Source organism: Muntiacus reevesi, chromosome 1 (assembly GCF_963930625.1).
Source record: "Muntiacus reevesi chromosome 1, mMunRee1.1, whole genome shotgun sequence".
NCBI classification, from domain to species: Eukaryota; Metazoa; Chordata; class Mammalia; order Artiodactyla; family Cervidae; genus Muntiacus; species Muntiacus reevesi.
In genome coordinates this window covers 184,608,978-184,628,422 of record NC_089249.1, presented here as the reverse complement: position 1 = coordinate 184,628,422, position 19,445 = coordinate 184,608,978, and the positions used below count along the sequence as shown (strand labels likewise).

General features: G+C 49.8%; 2 protein-coding genes across 2 annotated transcripts; both read right to left on the bottom strand.

The window, feature by feature from the left end:
* Window positions 1-1,618: 1,618 nt before the first annotated feature.
* LOC136155580 (bone marrow stromal antigen 2-like) lies at window positions 1,619-5,731 on the bottom strand. The gene is made up of 5 exons (XM_065917459.1): window positions 5,242-5,731; window positions 4,418-4,472; window positions 4,089-4,140; window positions 3,708-3,832; window positions 1,619-3,475 (listed from the first exon to the last, which is right to left on the bottom strand). Exons 1-4 carry the CDS (start codon window positions 5,551-5,553, stop codon window positions 3,724-3,726), a joined length of 528 nt encoding a protein of 175 aa, XP_065773531.1. The 5' UTR covers window positions 5,554-5,731; the 3' UTR covers window positions 1,619-3,475; window positions 3,708-3,723.
* A 4,980-nt stretch (window positions 5,732-10,711) lies between these two features.
* On the bottom strand, window positions 10,712-14,799 carry LOC136155581 (bone marrow stromal antigen 2-like). The gene is made up of 5 exons (XM_065917460.1): window positions 14,345-14,799; window positions 13,521-13,575; window positions 13,192-13,243; window positions 12,814-12,929; window positions 10,712-12,580 (listed from the first exon to the last, which is right to left on the bottom strand). The coding sequence occupies exons 1-4, from the start codon at window positions 14,654-14,656 to the stop codon at window positions 12,833-12,835; spliced, it is 516 nt and encodes a 171-aa protein (XP_065773532.1). The 5' UTR covers window positions 14,657-14,799; the 3' UTR covers window positions 10,712-12,580; window positions 12,814-12,832.
* Between the last annotated feature and the right edge of the window lie 4,646 nt (window positions 14,800-19,445).

The window sequence follows — 19,445 nt, the reverse complement described above, 5'->3', positions numbered from 1 at the left end:
ATGGTCAACTGAATCAGGATTAGCAGGAGAAACAGCAACAACTTCACACATGCAGAGGACACCACTCTAATGCAGAAAGGGAAGAGGAACTAAAGAGCCTATAGATGAAGATGAAAGAGGAGAATGAAAAAGCTGGCTTGAAACGCAACATTCATAAAACTAAGATCAAGGCATCTGGTCCCATCACTTCATGGAAAATAAAATCAGAAAAAGCATGTGACAGATTTTATTTTGTTGGTTTCCAAAGTCACTGGGGATGGTGACTACAGACATGAAATTAAAAGACATTTGCTCCTTGGAAGAAAAGCTCTGACAAACCTAGGCAGGATATTAAAAAGCAGACACGTCACGTTTCCAACAGAATTCCGCATATTTACAGCTATGGTCTTTTCAGTAGTCATGTGTGGATGGGAGAGTTGGATCATAAAGAAGGCTGAGCACTGAAGAATCGATGCTTTCGAATTGAGGTGATGGAGAAGACTCTTGACAGATCCTTGGACAGAAAGGAGATCAAACCAGTCAATCCTAGAGGAAGCCAACCCTGAATATTCATTGGAAGGACTGATGCTAAAACTCCAATACATTGGGCCCCTGATTGGAAGAGCCAACTCATTGGAAAGACCCTGAGGCTGAGAATGATTGAAGGCAATGGGAGAAGGCGGAAGCAGAGGATGAGTTGGTTAGATGCATCACCGACCCAGTGGACATGACTTTGAGCACACTCTGGAAGATAGTGGAAGACAGAGGAGCCTGGCAAGCTGCAGTCCATGGGGTTGCAAAGCCAGGGACACCACCGAGTGACTGAACAAGGACAATTTCCTAACCCCACCCCCAACTCCATTCAAGCCACTCGGCAGCCAAGTGACCAGGGATGAGGATGGACTTGCTGTGGAGACTGACATGGAGCCCGTGTGTCCCCTGAGTAGGGCCTCCCTCCCAGGCTAGGACTCCGGGTACAAAGACACGGCCCTTGGCAAAGCTGATATGGGAGCTCCACTGGGCTGAATTTTGAACTTCAGGGTCAGCTTAGGACCATGATTTCAGATAGGGGTCAAGATTGTGTGTGTCCAGCCCTGCCTCCCTGCCAGACCTGGGCAAGTGATTTCATCCTAGCCTTAGTTTCCATAGCTGTAAAACGGGGATGAATGTAAGAGAACTTTTTGTGCCCTTCCACATTATGCAACCAAAAAGGGCTGTATTCACCTTATTCTAGTCTCAGCCCTGGAAACAGAAAGTTTCTGGGTTTCCATCAAAGATTTTGATTGGAAAAAGTAATGCATATTCTCGTGAATTTATGCTTTAAAACATTATGTACATATATAATTGGCTGTGCCAGGTCTTATTCGTGGCAGACTGAATCTTTGTTTCGACACACGGAATCTTATTGACTGCCTGTGGGATCTAGTTTCCTGATCAGGGCCAAATCAGGTCCCCCTGCATTGGGAAATGGAGTCTTACCCACTGGATCACTCGGAAAGTCCCAATCTATCTTTTTCTTTCCATTTTTGGCTGTGCCTTTCGGAATGTGGGATCTTAGTTCCCTGACAACAGATGTAAACCATGTCCCCTGCAGTGGAAGTGAGGTGCCTTAACCACCAGACCACACGGATGTCTCAGCTTTCGTTTTATTTGGTTTGCACAAATCCAGCAAAGATAGTCCGGAAACTTTCCATCGACCCCACACCCCATTTCCCCTACTTGGGTCATTCATCTATAAGGTACCTGTCTTGCAATGTATGAACCAATACTGACTGATATCAGTGTTAACTGAAGTCCATGCATTATTCCGATCTCCTCAGTTTTCCTCTAATGTCCCCTCTCTGCCCCCGGATCCGCATGGGACCCTTAGTCCTGATCCCTTTTGAAGCTCCCCTGGGTCAGGCAGATTCTCGGGCTTTCCTGGTCTTGACCTTGAGAGCTTAGAGTCAGGTGTTCTTTGGGTGGTCCTCGGCTGGGATTTGTCTGGTGTTTTTCTCATGGTTGGCTGGGCTTTGGCGAGAAGGACCAGAGAGGCTAAGTGCCTTTCTCATCACACACGTGTGTCCAGGGCACGTGCTATCCCCTGCCTTAGCCTGTGATGCTGATCATGGCCCCCTGGCTGAGGTGGTGTCCGTCGGGTGTCTGCACCATTAAGCGACCTCCTTCCTCCCTTCCTCCTGTGCCTTCGGCAAAGAGGTGACAATTGATAGCCCACCAAAGCCATGGATGCCACACGTCATCCTCTTGAGGGTGAGATATTTGTGTATGTTACTTGATATTCTTCCACCTGGGAGTTTTTTTTCTCCTCTCTTTCATTTATGGTTTTAACCAGTCATGTATTTATATTCCTGTGAACTCATGGATATTGATTTTACATGTGATGATATGTATTTTTCACTCAAACTGTTCCAACTTTGGCTCTTTGTCATTTTTGACAAGCTTCATTCCACTGCAGCATTCTGGGACATTCTCTGCAGTCAGGTAGAAACCATATGCTTATAAGGGGCTCTGTTAACGAAGGCCACCATCACCCACTATTTTAGGAGTAGGGGGCACACTCAGGGAGAGCTTCCTTTCCTTTTCATTGGTCATGTCTCCCAGCTTATGGGATACCAGTTCCTAGACCAGGGATTGAACCCAGGCCACGGGAGCCTGGAATCCGAACCGCTAAGTCATCTGAGAACTCCTTGAGAAGCAGAGAAACTTTGGGGGAGGGGCTCCCAGAGCTGGGTACTGTAGGATGAATAGGAGCTTGGGGGATGGAGGAGGCAGGACAAGGAGACAGAGATCTGTCCCGAGTCTGCACACCCACGTTGGAGTCCCAGCCCTGCCCTTTTTGCTGGAAGGGATTGGGAGCCAGGACAAAGTGGCCCTCGTCACAGCCTCGGTTTCTTCGTGGAACCACTGTCATCAGAAGATGAAACGGGAATGAGATGAGAGAAGCCAGGAGATGAGGGAACAAAACTGTAGGGAGCACTGACAAGGTTCCTTCAGATGCTGTCCGCAGAGAAGAGGGCTGGGGATGCAGTGGGTGGTGCCTGCTGGAACCCCAGAGAGCTTGAGGAACATTCTAGAGCAGGAAAGGCTGGCTGTGGATGTCAATGGATGTCCACCTTTGTCTGCAGGGCAGGCCTCAGATGCTTTGGGAGGTCACACAGTAATGCTCCAACACTTGAGAGTCCAGTGTTCCCCCCAAAAGGGAGGTTTACATTTCGAGTCCAAAGACCCAAGAGGAAAGTGAGTTTCTAAGAGCAGTTGTCAGCAAGATGGAGGTGCTGCAACCTGACTCGCGTGCCATCCCTAGCTGTGGGCGGCCTTGGGCCAGCTCTGCTACTTTCCCACTCAATGCATCCTTTCAGGACTGCTCTGTCTTGGGCCCCTTAGGCTACCCCATTGTCTTTACAATCTGTTGCCATGTGGTCATTTCACGACTGCCCAGGTCCGGAAGCCTCAACCCAGGATTCCGAGCTGGAGTCGGCCCAGTCCTGCTTGTGGCCTAAAAGACAGCAGAATAGGGAGTCAGAGGCGGACGGATCCCGGGCTCTGCCCTCAGCCCCAGCAGACTCTAGAGCCCCTGCCAACACACTGAGTCCTCCCTCCATCCCCGGACTCCTCTCCCCGGTGCCCAGCCTTCTGCCCCGCAAGCAGGCCACCTCCCCAGACCCTGACCCAGCCCCAGTTTCCGGCCCCTCTGAGCTTTCTTCTCCCTGGAGAGGTCCCCTTCATACCCGGCTTTCTGGCATCTCATTTCTTCAGACACTTGCAGATCACGAACAGAGCCGCAGGCAACAGGAGGAACAACAGGAAGTAGGAGCTGGAGCCGTTGTCCTCCGCTGAGGACTCACTCTGTCCTCTGGAATAGAGATCGGTGAACTCAGGATTCGGCCCCTGGGCTCCAGAGGATCTGCGCTTTGCCCTTAAGAATCTGCACTCCTCTCCCACCAAGTCTCTGGGCAGGAGAGTGAGCAGCGGCCACCCCAGGGATGTGGGACAGATGGGACGAGGCTGGACTTCAACTTAGCCCCTGAGCATTGGGTTTTTCTGAGCAGGAGGGACTCGGGAGCCTGGGGGTGGGGCGAAAGGGGCGTGGCCGGGGCGTGGTCTCGCACCTTAGTGTCTCCCAAGCGTCCTGCAGCTGTTGGTTCAAGGTCGCCAACTCTCCTGTTTGCGGGATAGGGTACAGATTCAGGGTCCTCGACACAGTGACCTCGCTAAGCCACCTGACACGCAGCCGGGACCTCACGTGACTGAGCGCGGTGATCATTCATCCTCAGCAGGGAAACCCGGCTCCCGGCCCCCCCACCCCAAATGGAATCTGGGCCCCCTTCCTCACGCCTGATCACAGCCCTGGGACCCTCCCTCCCGACTGCGTTTCAACACCTGCCCTTCGCTGCCCCCCAGCCCACTCCGCGGAGCCCGAGTCATCTGCTTTTCTCACCCTGAAGCTCCTCCACTCGTGCCTGCTCCTTCTTCAGAGAGTCCCTTAGGGTCACCTGGGTCAGAGGGGAGGGTCAGAACCTGGACTCCTGTGCCTGGGTGCTGGACCCCTCCCTGAGCCCCGGGATCAGAGGCGCTCAGATGCACACCCCCTTCATTTCTCCTCCAGCCCTCTGCCTGCCCCTCAGCCTCCCACCTTGAAGAATGGGCACAACCTCCCACCTTCCAGGCACACCCATAAGAGTGTGATCCTCAAAGTGGGAGTTTTGAAGACCCCCAGAAGAGAATTTAGAGGGTCCCCATGCCCAGACTCTAGGAGAAATTTCTAGATGCCCTGGGCTATACATAGCCCAATAAGATTAGGAGTTCCTTCTATAACCAGAAAGAAGGGTCTGGGGGTGGGAAGTGGGGGTGATGATTTCAAAGCCCGAGTTAGGGGTCCACGAGAGATTCAAGGTCCTCCATGTTAGAACAGAAGTGAAAATTTCGAAGGCTCTCAGGAGGCAGTGGAAGGAGCTGGGGAGGTCCTTGTCCCAGCCCCTAGAGGGGATTTCTGCTCCCCAAGATTGCCCCAAAGGGAGTTTCTGGCTCTCCCCATTCAAGCGCCAGAGCTTAGAGACCCTTCATGGCCTAAAAGGATACTGACGCCCATGGTGGGAGTCTTAAGGCTCCCCCCTACACACACCAGCACCCCAGAGAGAGTTTGGAGGTTCCCACACCCTGGTAGTTACAAAGGGACACAGCTTCAAGGTCTATCTCGATCTCCACGAAGACCCTGGGAGAGACCCACGCTCGGGGCCCTCTGGAGCAGGTGCAATGTCTTACCACAGTCTGTTCGCAGGTGGCAGCTTCGGCTTCCTTCTCGTGTAAGACTTCCTGGGCCTGGTGTAGCTGGCGCTGCAGGTGTTGGTTGAGCCCCTGACACTCCGTCTGTGCTCGGAGGCCATCCAGGCAGGCCTCGCTGTTGGCCCTGACAGCGAAGTAGATCAGGGGCGCAAGCAGCCCCGCCGCCACCAGGAGCAGCGGGAGCGCCAGCCACAGCGGCAGCTTGCGGCCACACCGGGCTGACTCACTCGCGTCCTTTCCCTTGTCTGTGGCCATCACGGACTCACTCATGTCCTTCTCCTTGTTGAGCATCACGGACTCGCTCGTGTCCTCCTCGGTGTCCGTGGGCACTGGTCTGCAGGGAGTAGAAGCAGTGCCATCCTGAACCGCGGGGACCTTTATAGGCTAGGCCTGCCCCCTGATTAGCATAAGAGCGGTGCCGACCAATGAGAAGCTCGAGGAGTTTCCTCTGACTTGGAGACACTTGAATGGAGCCTCTTGCAGGCAGAGGGCAGTCAGGCTTTCAGTTTAGGTTTCCGTTTCCTTTTTCCTTTTCCCGGGAAAAAACAGTGAGTTGCTTTTGCCAAGTTGTGGCCTTGGGCGCTCTGGGTTGGATGTTGGCCAGGACGATCCTGTGAGAGGGGAGTGGGGCTCCCTGGGACTCCCCATGTCAAGTCCTGGCTCTTCTCCCACATGGATCTGAGGGGGACAATTGCACTTACTGGGCACCCGGTGCACGCCAGCTCTGTGTCCGTCTGTACCACAAACGCACGAGGCAGAGGGCAGTTTTTGGGCCGCAAGTCCCCAGCTGGGAGAAATGAAGGCTAGAGGTGGTGGTGACTGGAGGCAGGATTGTGTCTGATCTGACTGAGGAGACTGGGTTTTGAACTCAGGGATCTCCTGGTGACCTTGAGGGCTTCACTTAGCGTCTCTGTCCCCTGCCGAGCGGACCATCAGGAGCAATGGAGGGTGTCAGAGGACCGACGAGATCCTGCAGGGAGACGGGAGAAGAGCGGGACTTCCGACACTACTCAGACTGCAGTTGTCCTCCATGGCCACCAGGGGACGCACCAGACAGCAAACAACCACCCAGGCCCTTGTCCTGGCTCCAGGCAGGAACTTGCTCTTACTGCCAGTTTCTGCCTCTACCTCCTGGGAGACTCCACATCAACCCTCTGCAGTGTAACCGAACATTGCCTTAAGGGACCTTCCCAGGGCAGGATCTTCCCCCATATCTTCTGTTTTAGCTCCTTTATGAAGTATGGAGATAATAGTATCTAATGCACGTTCCTGAGTTGTTTTTATAGGTGTGAAAATCCCACCCCCTTCCTCCTACCCCAGCCACACACACAAATGGAAGGTGTCAACTGCTTGAGGATCATGAGCATGTAGCCCCCAGACCTACTGGTGGAAAAAGATTGATACTATTAACCCCTGTGATCTCACCATCAGTCACTCAGAGGATTGTCCGATGCCCTGCATCCACTCGCCCCTCCCCTGGGCTTTGAAAATCCTTTTCAGAAACCTTTGGCTGGTTCAGGATTCCTTGGGGCATATGCTACCTGCCTTCTTGCAGGGCACTGCAATAAAACTTTCTCTCTTACAAACTCCATAATTTTTGTATGTTTGTCCTCACTGTGTGTCAGGCACATGGACTTCTGTTAACAGAACCTCACTTTCCTCATCTGGAACGTGGGGCCATTACAGGAGCGGCCTCGTCAGGAGCGGACAATGAAGAGTTTTGAGAAAAGTGCTTTGGCATGCAGCAGGCTCTCAGTGGAGGTGTGGCTGGGCATGTGACTCGGGACAGAAGGACTGGTGGGAAATGTGGAAATAAGGCCCAGGAGTGAGGAGTACATTTAGAGGAAAGAAAGTCAGATCCATTTGGGACACTTTGAACCCAAAGGACCTGGGTGGGGGGTGTCTAGGGAGAGCCCTCAAAGGGGGTGCGTGACATTCCAGGGAATTCAGGCCGCACTGATCTCCCTTCCATATGACCAAGGGAACCAGAACTTCCAGCTGGAGACTGGCCTGATTACACACTTCCTGTTGCAGGAAGTGACTTCTGGAAGGCAGCTGTGCAATTGTCCAGTGGCTTCTTTAACGACAGCCCACCACTACCCAGATTCTGGGGGCTCAGACATTTGCAGGGCTTGCGGTCAGCTGGATCAGATGGCACGTGGGCCAAAGGCAGGGATGCCGGTCCTCAGGTGACACCCCTCTGCCTAGTTACACTGCTCAAGGCCAAGACCCACTCCAACAACTCAAGTCTACACGTGGACATCATCAGACAGTCTATCTGACATCAGACTATGTCATTTGCCCCCAAAGATGGAGAAGCTCTATACAGTTAGCAAAAATAAGACCTGGAGCTGACTGTGGCTCAGATCATGACTCGTGATTGCAAAATTCAGGCTTAAATTAAAGCAAGTAGTGGAAACCCACTAGGCCCTTCAGGTATGACCTAAATCCAATCCCTTACAGTGGAGGTGATGAATAGATTCGAATGATTGGATCTGGTAGACAGAGCGCCTGAGGAACTATGGACAGAGGTTTATAATAAAGCAGAGGAGTCAGTGACCAAAACCTTTCCGAAGCGAAAAAAGTGCCCGAAGCAACGTGGCTGTCTGAGCTTAGTGACTTGGTCATGTCCGACTAGTTGCGGCCCCATGGACTCTAGCCCACCAGGCTCCTCTGTGCATGGGGATTCTCCAGGCAAGAATACTGGAGTGGGTGGCCATGCCCTCCTTCAGGGACTCTTCACAACCCAGGGATCAAACCCAGGTCCCCTGCATTGCAGGCAGATTTTTACTGTCTGAGCCACCAGGGTTGTCTTAGGAGGCCTGACAAATAGGTGGGGAAAGAAGGAAAGTGAAAGGCAAGGGAGAAGGGAAAGATAAACCCAGCTGAATGCAGTTTGAGAGAACAGCAAGGAGACATGACAAGGCCTTTTCCAGGAAGAATGCAAAGAAACAGAAACAGTCGAATGGGAAAGACTAGAGAATTCTTCTAGAAAATTGGAACATTTCATGAGAAGATGGGCTCAGTGAAGGGCAGAATCAGCAAGGAGCTAAGAGAAACAGAGACGATGAAGAAAAGGTGGCGAGAATATGCAGAAAAACTCTGTAAGACGGGTCTGTGTGACCTAGATAACCATGATGCCGGTGGCACTCACCAAGAGCTGAACATCCTGCAGTGTGAAGTTATGTGGGCCTTAGGAAGCATTGCTATAAGCAAAGCTAGTGGAGGTGATGGAGTTCCACCTGATCTATTTCAAATCCTAAGAGATGATGCTGTTAAAGTGCAGCTCTCAATATGTCAGCAGATTTGTGATACTCAAAGCTGGAAGAGGTCAGTTTTCCTTGCAATGACAAAGAATGGCAATGCCAAAGAATGTTCAAACTACCATACAGTTGTGCTCATTTCAGATGCTGCCAAGGTTTTGCTCAAAATTCTTCAGGCTAGGCTTTAGCAGTACATGAACCAAGAACATGCATTGTATGTGGTGGGTTTCAAAAAGGGAGAGGAACCAGAGGTCAAATGGCCAACATTCTTGGCTTGTGGAGAAAGCAAGGGAGTTCCAGAAAAAAATCTACTTTTGCTTCATTGACTATGCTAAAGGCTTTGACTGTGTGGATCACAACAAACTGTGGAAAATTCTTAAAGAGATGAGAGTACGAAACCACCTTGCCTGTCTCCTGAGGAATCAGTATACAGGTCCCAAAGCAAACTTAGAATTGGACCTGGAACCACCGACTGGCTCAAAACTGAGAAAGGAGTGAGGCATGGCTGTGTGTCCTCACCTGCCTATTTAACTTTATGCAGAGCACAACATGTGAGATGCTGGCCTGGATGAATGGCAAGCTGTATCAGGATTAGCAGGAGAAACAGCAACAACTTCACACAGACAGAGGACACCACTCTAATGCAGAAAGGGGAGATGAACTAAAGAGCCTTCTTGATGAAGATAAAAGAGGAGAATGAAAAAGCTGGTTTGAAACACAAGATTCATAAAAGTAAAATCAAGGCATCTGGTCCCATCACTTCATGGACAATAAAATCAGAAAAAAGCAGGAACTGTGACAGATTTTATTTTCTTGGTTTCCAAAATCACTGAGGATGGGTACTACAGATATGAAATTAAAAGACATTTGCTCCTTGGAAGTAAAGCTCTGACAAACCTAGGCAGGATATTAAAAAGCAGACACGTCACATTTCCAACAGAATTCCGCATATTTACAGCTATGGTCTTTTCAGTAGTCATGTGTGGATGGGAGAGTTGGATCATAAAGAAGGCTGAGCACTGAAGAATCGACGCTTTCGAATTGAGGTGATGGAGAAGACTCTTGACAGATCCTTGGACAGCAAGGAGATCAAACCAGTCAATCCTAGAGGAAGCCAACCCTGAATATTCATTGGAAGGACTGATGCTAAAGCTCCAATACATTGGGCCCCTGATTGGAAGAGCCAACTCATTGGAAAGACCCTGAGGCTGAGAAAGATTGAAGGCAAGGGGAGAAGGCGGAAGCAGAGGATGAGTTGGTCAGATGCATCACCGACCCAGTGGACATGACTTTGAGCACACTCTGGGAGATAGTGGAAGACAGAGGAGCCTGGCAAGCTGCAGTCCATGGGGTTGCAAAGCCAGGGCCACCACCGAGTGACTGAACAACGACAACTTCCTAACCCCACCCCCAACTCCATTCAAGCCACTCGGCAGCCAAGTGACCAGGGATGAGGATGGACTTGCTGTGGAGACTGACATGGAGCCTGTGTGTCCCCTGAGTAGGGCCTCCCTCCCAGGCTAGGACTCCGGGTGCAAAGACACGGCCCTTGGCAAAGCTGATATGGGAGCTCCACTGGGCTGAATTTTGAACTTCAGGGTCAGCTTAGGACCATGATTTCAGATAGGGGTCAAGATTGTGTTTGCCCAGCCCTGCCTCCCTGCCAGACCTGGGCAAGTGATTTCATCCTAGCCTTAGTTTCCATAGCTGTAAAACGGGGATGAATGTAAGGGAACTTTTTGTGCCCTTCCACATTATGCAACCAAAAAGGGCTGTATTCACCTTATTCTAGTCTCAGCCCTGGAAACCAAAAGTTTGTGAGTTTCCCTCAATGATTTCGATGGGAAAAAGTAATGCACATTCTCGTGAATTTATGCTTTAAAGCATTATGTATATACATAATTGGCTGTGCCAGGTCTCATTCGGGGCAGACTGAATCTTTGTTTCGACACACGGAATCTTATTGGCTGCCTCTGGGATCTAGTTTCCTGATCAGGGCCAAATCAGGCCCCCTTTCATTGGGAGAATTGTGTCTTATCCACTGGATCACTCGGAAAGTCCCAATCTATCTTTTTCTTTCCATTTCTGGCTGTGCCTTTCAGAATGTGGGATCTCAGTTCCCTGACAACAGATGTAAACCATGTCCCCTGCAGGGGAAGTGAGGTGCCTTAAGCACCAGACCACACTTATGTCTCAACTTTCATTTTATTTGGTTTGCACAAATCCAGCAAAGATAGTCCGGAAACTTTCCATCGACCCCACACCCCATTTCCCCTACTTGGGTCATTCATCTACAAGGTACCTGTGTTGCAATGTATGAACCAATACTGACTGATAACAGTGTTAACTGAAGTCCATGCATTATTCTGATCTCCTCAGCTTTCCCCTAATGTCCCCTTTCTGCCCCCGGATCCTCATGGGACCCTTAGTCCTGATCCCTCTTGAGGCTCCCCTGGGTCAGGCAGATTTTCGGGCTTTCATGGTCTTGACCTTGAGAGCTTAGAGTCAGGTGTTCTTTAGGTGGTCCTCGGCTGGGATTTGTCTGGTGTTTTTCTCTTGGTTGGACTGGGCTTTGGCGAGAAGGACCGGAGAGAGTAAGTGCCTTTCTCATCACACACGTGTGTCCAGGGCACGTGCTATCCCCTGCCTTATCCTGTGATGCTGATCATGGCCCCCTGGCTGAGGTGGTGTCCGTCGGGTGTCTGCACCATAAAGCGACCTCCTTCTTCCCCTCCACCTGTGCCTTCTGCAAAGAGGTGACGATTGATAGCCCACCAAAGCCATGGATGCCGTACGTCATCCTCTTGAGGGTGAGATATTTGTGTATGTTACTTGATATTCTTCCGCCTGGGAGTTTTTCTTCTCTCTTTCATTTATGGTTTTAACCAGTCATGTATTTATATTCCTGTGAACTCATGGATATTGATTTTACATGTGATGATATGTATTTTTCACTCAAACTGTTCCAACTTTGGCTCTTTGTCATTTTTGACAAGCTTCATTCCACTGCAGCATTCTGGGACATTCTCTGCAGTCAGGTAGAAACCATATGCTTATAAGGGGCTCTGTTAACGAAGGCCACCATCACCCACTATTTTAGGAGCAGGGGGCACACTCAGGGAGAGCTTTCTTTCCTTTTCATGGGTCATGTCTCCCAGCTTTTGGGATACCAGTTCCTAGACCAGGGATTGGACCCAGGCCACGGGAGCCTGGAATCGGAAACCACTAAGTCATCTGAGAACTCCTTGAGAAGCAGAGAAACCTTTCGGGGAGGGGCTCCCAGAGCTGGGTACTGTAGGATGAATAGGAGCTTGGGGGATGGAGGAGGCAGGACAAGGAGATACAGATCTGTCCCGAGTCTGCACACCCCCGTTTGAGTCCCAGTCCTGCCCTTTTTGCTGGAAGGTATTGGGAGCCAGGACAAAGTGGCCCTCGTCACAGCCTCGGTTTCCTCGTGGAACCACTGTCATCAGAAGATGAAACGGGAATGAGATGATAGAAGCCAGGAGATGAGGGAAGAAAACTGCAGGGAGCACTAACGTGGGTCCTTCAGATGCTGTCCGCAGAGAAGAGGGCTGGGGATGCAGTGGGTGGTGCCTGCTGGAACCCCAGAGAGCTTGAGGAACATTCTAGAGCAGGAAAGGCTGGCTGTGGATGTCAATGGATATCCACTTTTGTCTGCAGGGCAGGCCTCAGATGCTTTGGGAGGTCACACAGTAACGCTCCAACACTTGAGAGTCCAGTGTTCCCCCCAAAAGGGAGGTTTACATTTCGAGTCCAAAGACCCAAGAGGAAAGTGAGTTTCTAAGAGCAGTTGTCAGCAAGATGGAGGTGCTGCAACCTGACTCGCGTGCCATCCCTAGCTGTGGGCGGCCTTGGGCCAGCTCTGCTACTTTCCCACTCAATGCATCCTTTCAGGACTGCTCTGTCTTGGGCCCCTTAGGCTACCCCATCGTCCTTACAGTCTGTTGCCGTGTGGTCGTGTCAGGACTGGCCAGGTCCTGAAGCCTCAACCCGGAGATCCGAGCTGGAGTCGGCCCAGTCCTGCTTGTGGCCTAAAGACAGCAGAATAGGGAGTCAGACGCAGAAGGATCCGGTCTCTGCCCACAGCCCCAGCCGACTCTAGAGCCCCAGCAGACTCTAGAGCCCCTGCCAACACACTGAGCCCTCCCTCCGTCTCCAGTGCCCAGCCCTCTGCCCCGCAGGCAGGCCACCTCCCCAGACCCTGACCCAGCCCCAGCTCCCGGCACCTCCGAGCTTTCTTCTCCCAGGAGCTGCCCAATCCTACCGGCCGGCTTTCTGGGATCTCATGTCAGCAGAGCGCTGAGGAACAAGACCGCGATCACAACGAATAGGAAGCTCGAGCAGCTGGCCGCGCTGTTTCTGGAGGTCTCACTCTGTCTTCTGGAATAGAGATCGGGGCCATTCAGGCAGCTGCCGGGCGGCAGGTCAGGCCGCTCTAGGCTTCTCCCCTAAGAATCTGCACTCCTCTCCCACCAAGTCTCTGGGCAGGAGAGTGAGCAGCGGCCACCCCAGGGATGTGGGACAGATGGGACGAGGCTGGACTTAAACTTAGCCCCTGAGCATCCGGGGTTTTTCTGAGCAGAAGGGACTCGGGAGCCTGGGGGTGGGGCGAAATGGGCGTGGCCGGGGCGTGGTCTCGCACCTTAGTCTCTCCCAAGCGTCCTGCAGCTGTTGGTTCAAGGTCGCCAACTCTCCTGTTTGCGGGATAGGGTACAGATTCAGGGTCCTCGACACAGCGATCTCGCTAAGCCACCTGACACGCAGCCGGAACCTCACGTGACTGAGCGCGGTGATCATTCATCCTCAGCAGAGAAACCCGGCTCCCGGCTTCCCCACCCCAAATGGAATCTGGGCCCCCTTCCTCACGCCTGATCACAGCCCTGGGACCTCCCTCCCGACTCCCTTTCAACACCTGCCTTCTCCTGCCTCCCTAGCCCACTCCGCGGAGCCCGGGTCATCTGCTTTTCTCACCCTGAAGCTCCTCCACTCGTGCCTGCTCCTTCTTCAGAGAGTCCCTCAGGGTCACCTGGGTCAGAGGGGAGGGTCAGAACCTGGACTCCTGTGCCTGGGTGCTGGGCCCCTCCCTGAGCCCCGGGATCAGAGGCGCTCAGATGCACACCCCGTTCATTTCCCCTCCAGCCCTCCGCCTGCCCCTCAGCCTCCCACCTTGAAGAATGGGCACAACCTCCCACCTTCCCGGGACACCCATAAGAGTGTGATCCTCAAAGTGGGAGTTTTGAAGTCCCCCAGAAGAGAATTTGGAGGGTCCCCATGCCCAGACTCTAGGAGAAATTTCTAGATGCCCTGGGCTATACATAGCCCAATAAGATTAGGAGTTCCTTCTATAACCAGAAAGAAGGGTCTGGGGGTGGGAAGTGGGGGTGATGATTTCAAATCCCGAGTTAGGGGTCCACGAGAGATTCAAGGTCCTCCATGTTAGAACAGAAGTGAAAATTTCGAAGGCTCTCAGGATGCAGTTGAAAGAGCTGGGGAGGTCCTTGTCCCAGCCCCTAGAGGGGATTTCTGCTCCCCAAGATTGCCCCAAAGGGAGTTTCTGGCTCTCCCCATTCAAGCGCCAGAGCTTAGAGACCCTTCATGCCCTAAAGGGATACTGACGCCCATGATGGGAGTCTTAAGGCTCCCCCCTACACACACCAGCACCCCAGAGAGAGTTTGGAGGTTCCCACACCCTGGTAGTTACAAAGGGACACAGCTTCAAGGTCTATCTCGATCTCCACGAAGACCCTGGGAGAGACCCACGCTCGGGGCCCTCTGGAGCAGGTGCAATGTCTTACCACAGTCTGTTCGCAGGTGGCAGCTTCGGCTTCCTTCTCGTGTAAGACTTCCTGGGCCTGGTGTAGCTGGCGCTGCAGGTGTTGGTTGAGCCCCTGACACTCCGTCTGTGCTCGGAGGCCATCCAGGCAGGCCTCGCTGTTGGCCCTGACAGCGAAGTAGATCAGGGGCGCAAGCAGCCCCGCCGCCACCAGGAGCAGCGGGAGCGCCAGCCACAGCGGCAGCTTGCGGCCACACCGCGCTGACTCACTCGCGTCCTTTCCCTTGTCTGTGGCCATCACGGACTCACTCATGTCCTTTTCCTTGTTGAGCATCACGGACTCGCTCGTGTCCTCCTCGGTGTCCGTGGGCACTGGTCTGCAGGGAGTAGTAGCAGTGCCATCCTGAACCGCTGGGACCTTTATAGGCTAGGCCTGCCCCCTGATTAGCATAAGAGCGGTGCCGACCAATGAGAAGCTCCAGGAGTTTCCTCAGGCTCGGAGACATTTGAATGGAGCCTCTTGCAGGCAGAGGGCAGTCAGGCTTGCTTTCAGTTTAGGTTTCGGTTTCCTTTTTCCTTTTCCCGGGAAAAAACGGTGAGTTGTTTTTGCCAAGTTGTGGCCTTGGACTTTCTGGGTTGGATGCTGGCCGGTAAGATCCTGTGAGAGGGGAGTGGGGCTCCCTGGGATACCCCATGTCAAGTCCTGGTCCTTCTCCTTCTTGTTTCTGAGGGGTACAATTGCAGTTACTGGGCACCCGGTGCACGCCACCTCTGTGTCTGTACCACAAATGGAAGAGGCAGAGGGCGTTTTTTTGGCCTCCAGTTCCCAACTGGGAGAAATGAAGGCTGAGACGTGAGTGTTGACTAGGATAGTGTTGCGTCTGACTGAGGAGACTGAGTTTTGAACTCAGGGATCTCCTGGTAACCTTGCTGGGGTTCACTTAGCGTCTCTGTCCCCTGCCGACCGGATCATCAAGAGCTGTGGAGGGTGTCAGAGGACCGACCAGATCCTGCAGGGAGACGGGAGAAGAGCGGGACCCCCAACACTACTCAGACTGCAGTTGTCCTCTATCGCCACCAGGGGACGCACCAGACAGCAAACAACCACCCAGGCCCTTGTCCTGGCTCCAGGCAGGAACTTGCTCTTAACTGCCAGCATCTGCCTCTACCTCCTCCGGACTCCACATCAACCCTCTGAACAGAACAAGACTCCACGCGGCCTTCCCAGGGCGACTCCTCCCCCATATCTTCTGTTTTAGCTCCTTTATGAAATATGGAGATAATAGTTTCTAATACACATTCCTGAGTTGTTTTTTACAGATGAAAACGCCCCTGCCCTATGGAGTGTCCCAGGGAGCCCCACTCCCCTCTCACAAGGTCTTACTGGCCAGCATCCAATCCAGAAAGCCCCAGTCCAGAATTTGGCAAAAGCAACCCACCGTTTTTTCCGGGGAAAAGGATAAAGGAAACTGAAACCAACACCTAAACCAAAAGCCTGGGCTGCCCCCTGCCTGCACAGGCTGCAAATGAAAAAGCTGCTGCTGCTGCTGCTGTTGCTGCTGCTGCTAAGTCGCTTCAGTCCTTTCCAACTCTGTGACCCCATAGACCGTATATCCCACCAGGCTCCTCTGTCCCTGGGATTCTGCAGGCAAGAACACTGGAGTGGGCTGTCATGTCCTTCTCCAAATGAAAAAGCCCCACCAACCAAATGGAAGATGTTTAGTACTGAGGACCATTAGCGTTTACTCCCAGACCTACTGGTGGGAAAGGGTGGATGATGTTAATCCCTGTGACAGGCACCCTGTGACCTCATCAGCCACTCAGAGAATTGTAAATGAGCTCTAATCTAATTGGCCTAAAAGAAAAAAGTGCTTACAAATCAAACAATTCTAAATACAAGAGAAATTAACCTAAATGAATTTCAGGTTCAGGTGAACTGGGAAATATTCAGTATTAAATACTTGATATTAATCTTTGTTTGTTGATCTACCTAATGTAGACATGTCTAAGAGTATTTAACATTAAGCAAAATATTTTCATTGTATCTAGGTTTAATATAAGTTAAATATTATATCTGTTACAAGTTTGTCAGCAAGGAAATTACCTCAAGTGAAGAAACTTCTAAAAAATGTAAATGAGATATGAGCCTTTAGATAAACTCTATTAAGAATAATTATGCTTTAGGAATGTCTGTTTAAAATTGCCTCTCCAGGTAGAGATAACTTGAACTTTTAAGGGTTGTGCTAAACTAAGTGTTGGAACTCTATTGAATAGCTAAGTCATTTCCAAATAAAATAAGACTTTGAAACATTTACTACAGAACACTAATTTCCTCTCACAGAGAAACTAAAAAGATTTGGGATTTTCAATGAATGATGTTTGTTGTCATCCTAAATGTTCTCTTTAAGAAAGCAAAGGTTTTAGAAATTATCACTGGTATTTATGCTCACCGATGTATAAAGTGCTAATATAAAGTCAGTTCTTGGTTGCTTAAGGGAAGTAGGAAGTGTGTTTTCAGTAAAGAAGTTATGAGGAATGGAATTGCATTTTGTGAAGTGAAAAGAAAGTAAGCCTGACTTATTGGTGGCTTTTTAGGATAGGAGAACACAATAATGGGTACAGAAAATGATAAGGCTTGTGAAAAGTGAACCATGAGGAAAGAGTTTTGTACATGGTTAGGACTAAATTTAAAATAAAGTTAATTAAATTTATCTTTTAAATAAAGTATGCTGGTGCAAAAAGTTAAATTTAGCTTTTCTCTCTGTTAAGAATCTTATCTTCAGATATTGAACTGCCTTTCATAATAGATTGAAGTTTGTTTATCTCTTAAATGATCTGTTCTGAAATCCTTTACTGTTACTTTGGCTATTTCAGTTCAGTTCTGTCACTCAGTCGTGTCCGACTCTTGGCGAACCCACGCCAGGCCTCCCTGTCCATCTCCAACTCCCAGAGTTTACTCAAACTCATGACCATTGAGTCGGTGACACCATCCAACCATCTCATCCTCTGTCGTCCCCTTCACCTCCTGCCTTCAGTCTTTCCCAGCATCAGGGTCTTTTCAAATGAGTCAATTCTTCACATCAGGTGGCCAAAATATTGGAGTTTCAGCTTCATCATCAGTCCTTCCAATGAATATTCAGGACTGATTTCCTTTAGGATGGACTGGTTGGATCTCTTTGCAGTCCAAGGGACTCTCCAGAGTCTTCTCCAACACCACAGTTCAAAAGCATCAATTCTTCGGGCACTCAGCTTTTTTTATAATTCAACTCTTCACATCTCACATCCACATATTTCGGCCAAGTGAATAATTGTTTTTTCACAATGACCTATAATCTTATCTGACTGAGTGTTCTAAACCTTTTTGATATTTGTTGACAAAACTTCCTAAATCATTCTAATGAAGAAGATCTCTAGCTAACTTTGGAATGCTTCAGAGGGCCTCTGAAACATCCCAAAGAGAGATATTACACTAATTAGGTTCATTTTGTATACAGAATTACATGGGGAGTATTGTCAAGTGAGTAATGTCTCAGATTATATTCTATGGTAAATGTTACTAATATAGATATCCTAGAAACTGTATGGTGTTCCTAAAATTCTGATATGTTTGGGTAAGATGTTATCAGGCATAATTCTAGTTACTATCTCAAGATATTGTCATAGCACTAACCAAGTTTTGCAAAAATGCTTTCACTTCAAGAAGATTTATAGACAGGACTTCTGGATAAATACCGGTTTCTGAACTAGGTAAGGATTCTGATGGAAAACTTGATGACTTCAAAAGGTTAACAAAATGACTGAATGAACTGGTGAATATGCTTATAACTGTATTGGTTTCTATCTGAGAAAGTACTGATTTAAATCTGTGTTTTCCAGCTGTTATCTTTCCTGGTGGTTCAGACAGTAAAGCTTCTGCCTATGATGCGGGAGACCCGGGTTCAATCCCTGGGTGGGGAAGATCTCCTGGAGAAGGAAATGGCAACCCACTCCAGTATTCTCGCCTGGAAAATCCCATGGATGGAGGAGCCTGGTGGACTACAGTCCATGGGGTCACAAAGAGTCCTACACGACTGAGCGACTTCACTTTCCAGCTGTAAGGAGAAGAAACCTTCCCCTCAAACTAATTATGACAGTAATTTGGTAAAATTATATTTTATGAACAAATTGAAACATTTATCTTTTCTCTCTGTCTGAACCCTCCAGAGATTGGAAGCTCTTAGTTTCCAGTAACCTTATTAGCTAGGTTAAGAAGGGTATCTAACAAGAACAGAAATCTCAAGGAATTTTAGAGACCTTGAGGAGGGAGGAATTTACTTAGATCTGTTAGGCAAAATCTGTGATAAGCCTTCCATAACCTTTCCCTAGCCCTGAAAGGTTTTATTTTAAAAGTTCAGTTTGAGACTATAAAAGTCTCAGCAAAGCAGTGTGTAATCAATTATGGTTATGTAAATCATCAGGCCAAGTTTATTGAGACCAGACCTATATTACAAACAAGTGTTAATCTGGTTATATTTGGTAAAAATGATGGTGATTTTAGGGGGAAATTTTGGGGTTTCCCTTGTGGCTCAGCTGGTAAAGAATTCACCAGCAATGCGGGAGACCTGGGTTCGAACCCTGGGTTGGGAAAAACCCCCTGGAGAAGGGAAAGGCTACCCACTCCAGTATTCTGACCTGGAGAATTCCATGGACATGGGGTCACAAAGAATCGGACATGACTGAGTCACATTCACTTTCTTTCTATACTTTAGGGAGAAAAGATGTTTCAATGAATGTTAAATTCCAGTTTGTTAATGGAGGTCTGTATCTGCTAAGACTCATTTCCTGGATAGTTCTTAGTTGTTAGAGTGTATTAATGTAAAATTTAATTGAATTATTAAAGGACACTCTAGGGTTGTTTCTGAAGCTATCTCAGTAATCTATCTTTGGATGAAGATCAGATGCTTCATGCATGACCTGCAACCAAGACTGGAAGAAGACATAATTTAAGGAACTGTCTCCAACCTGGATGGAAGGACCTTTCTATCAGTTACTCTTAACAAGCTCATGCCCAGTGAAATTGAAGGGAAGTTGACTCTTGGGTTAACTCCTGCTTCCAAAGGCCCCTTAGGTGGACTGGTCTATAG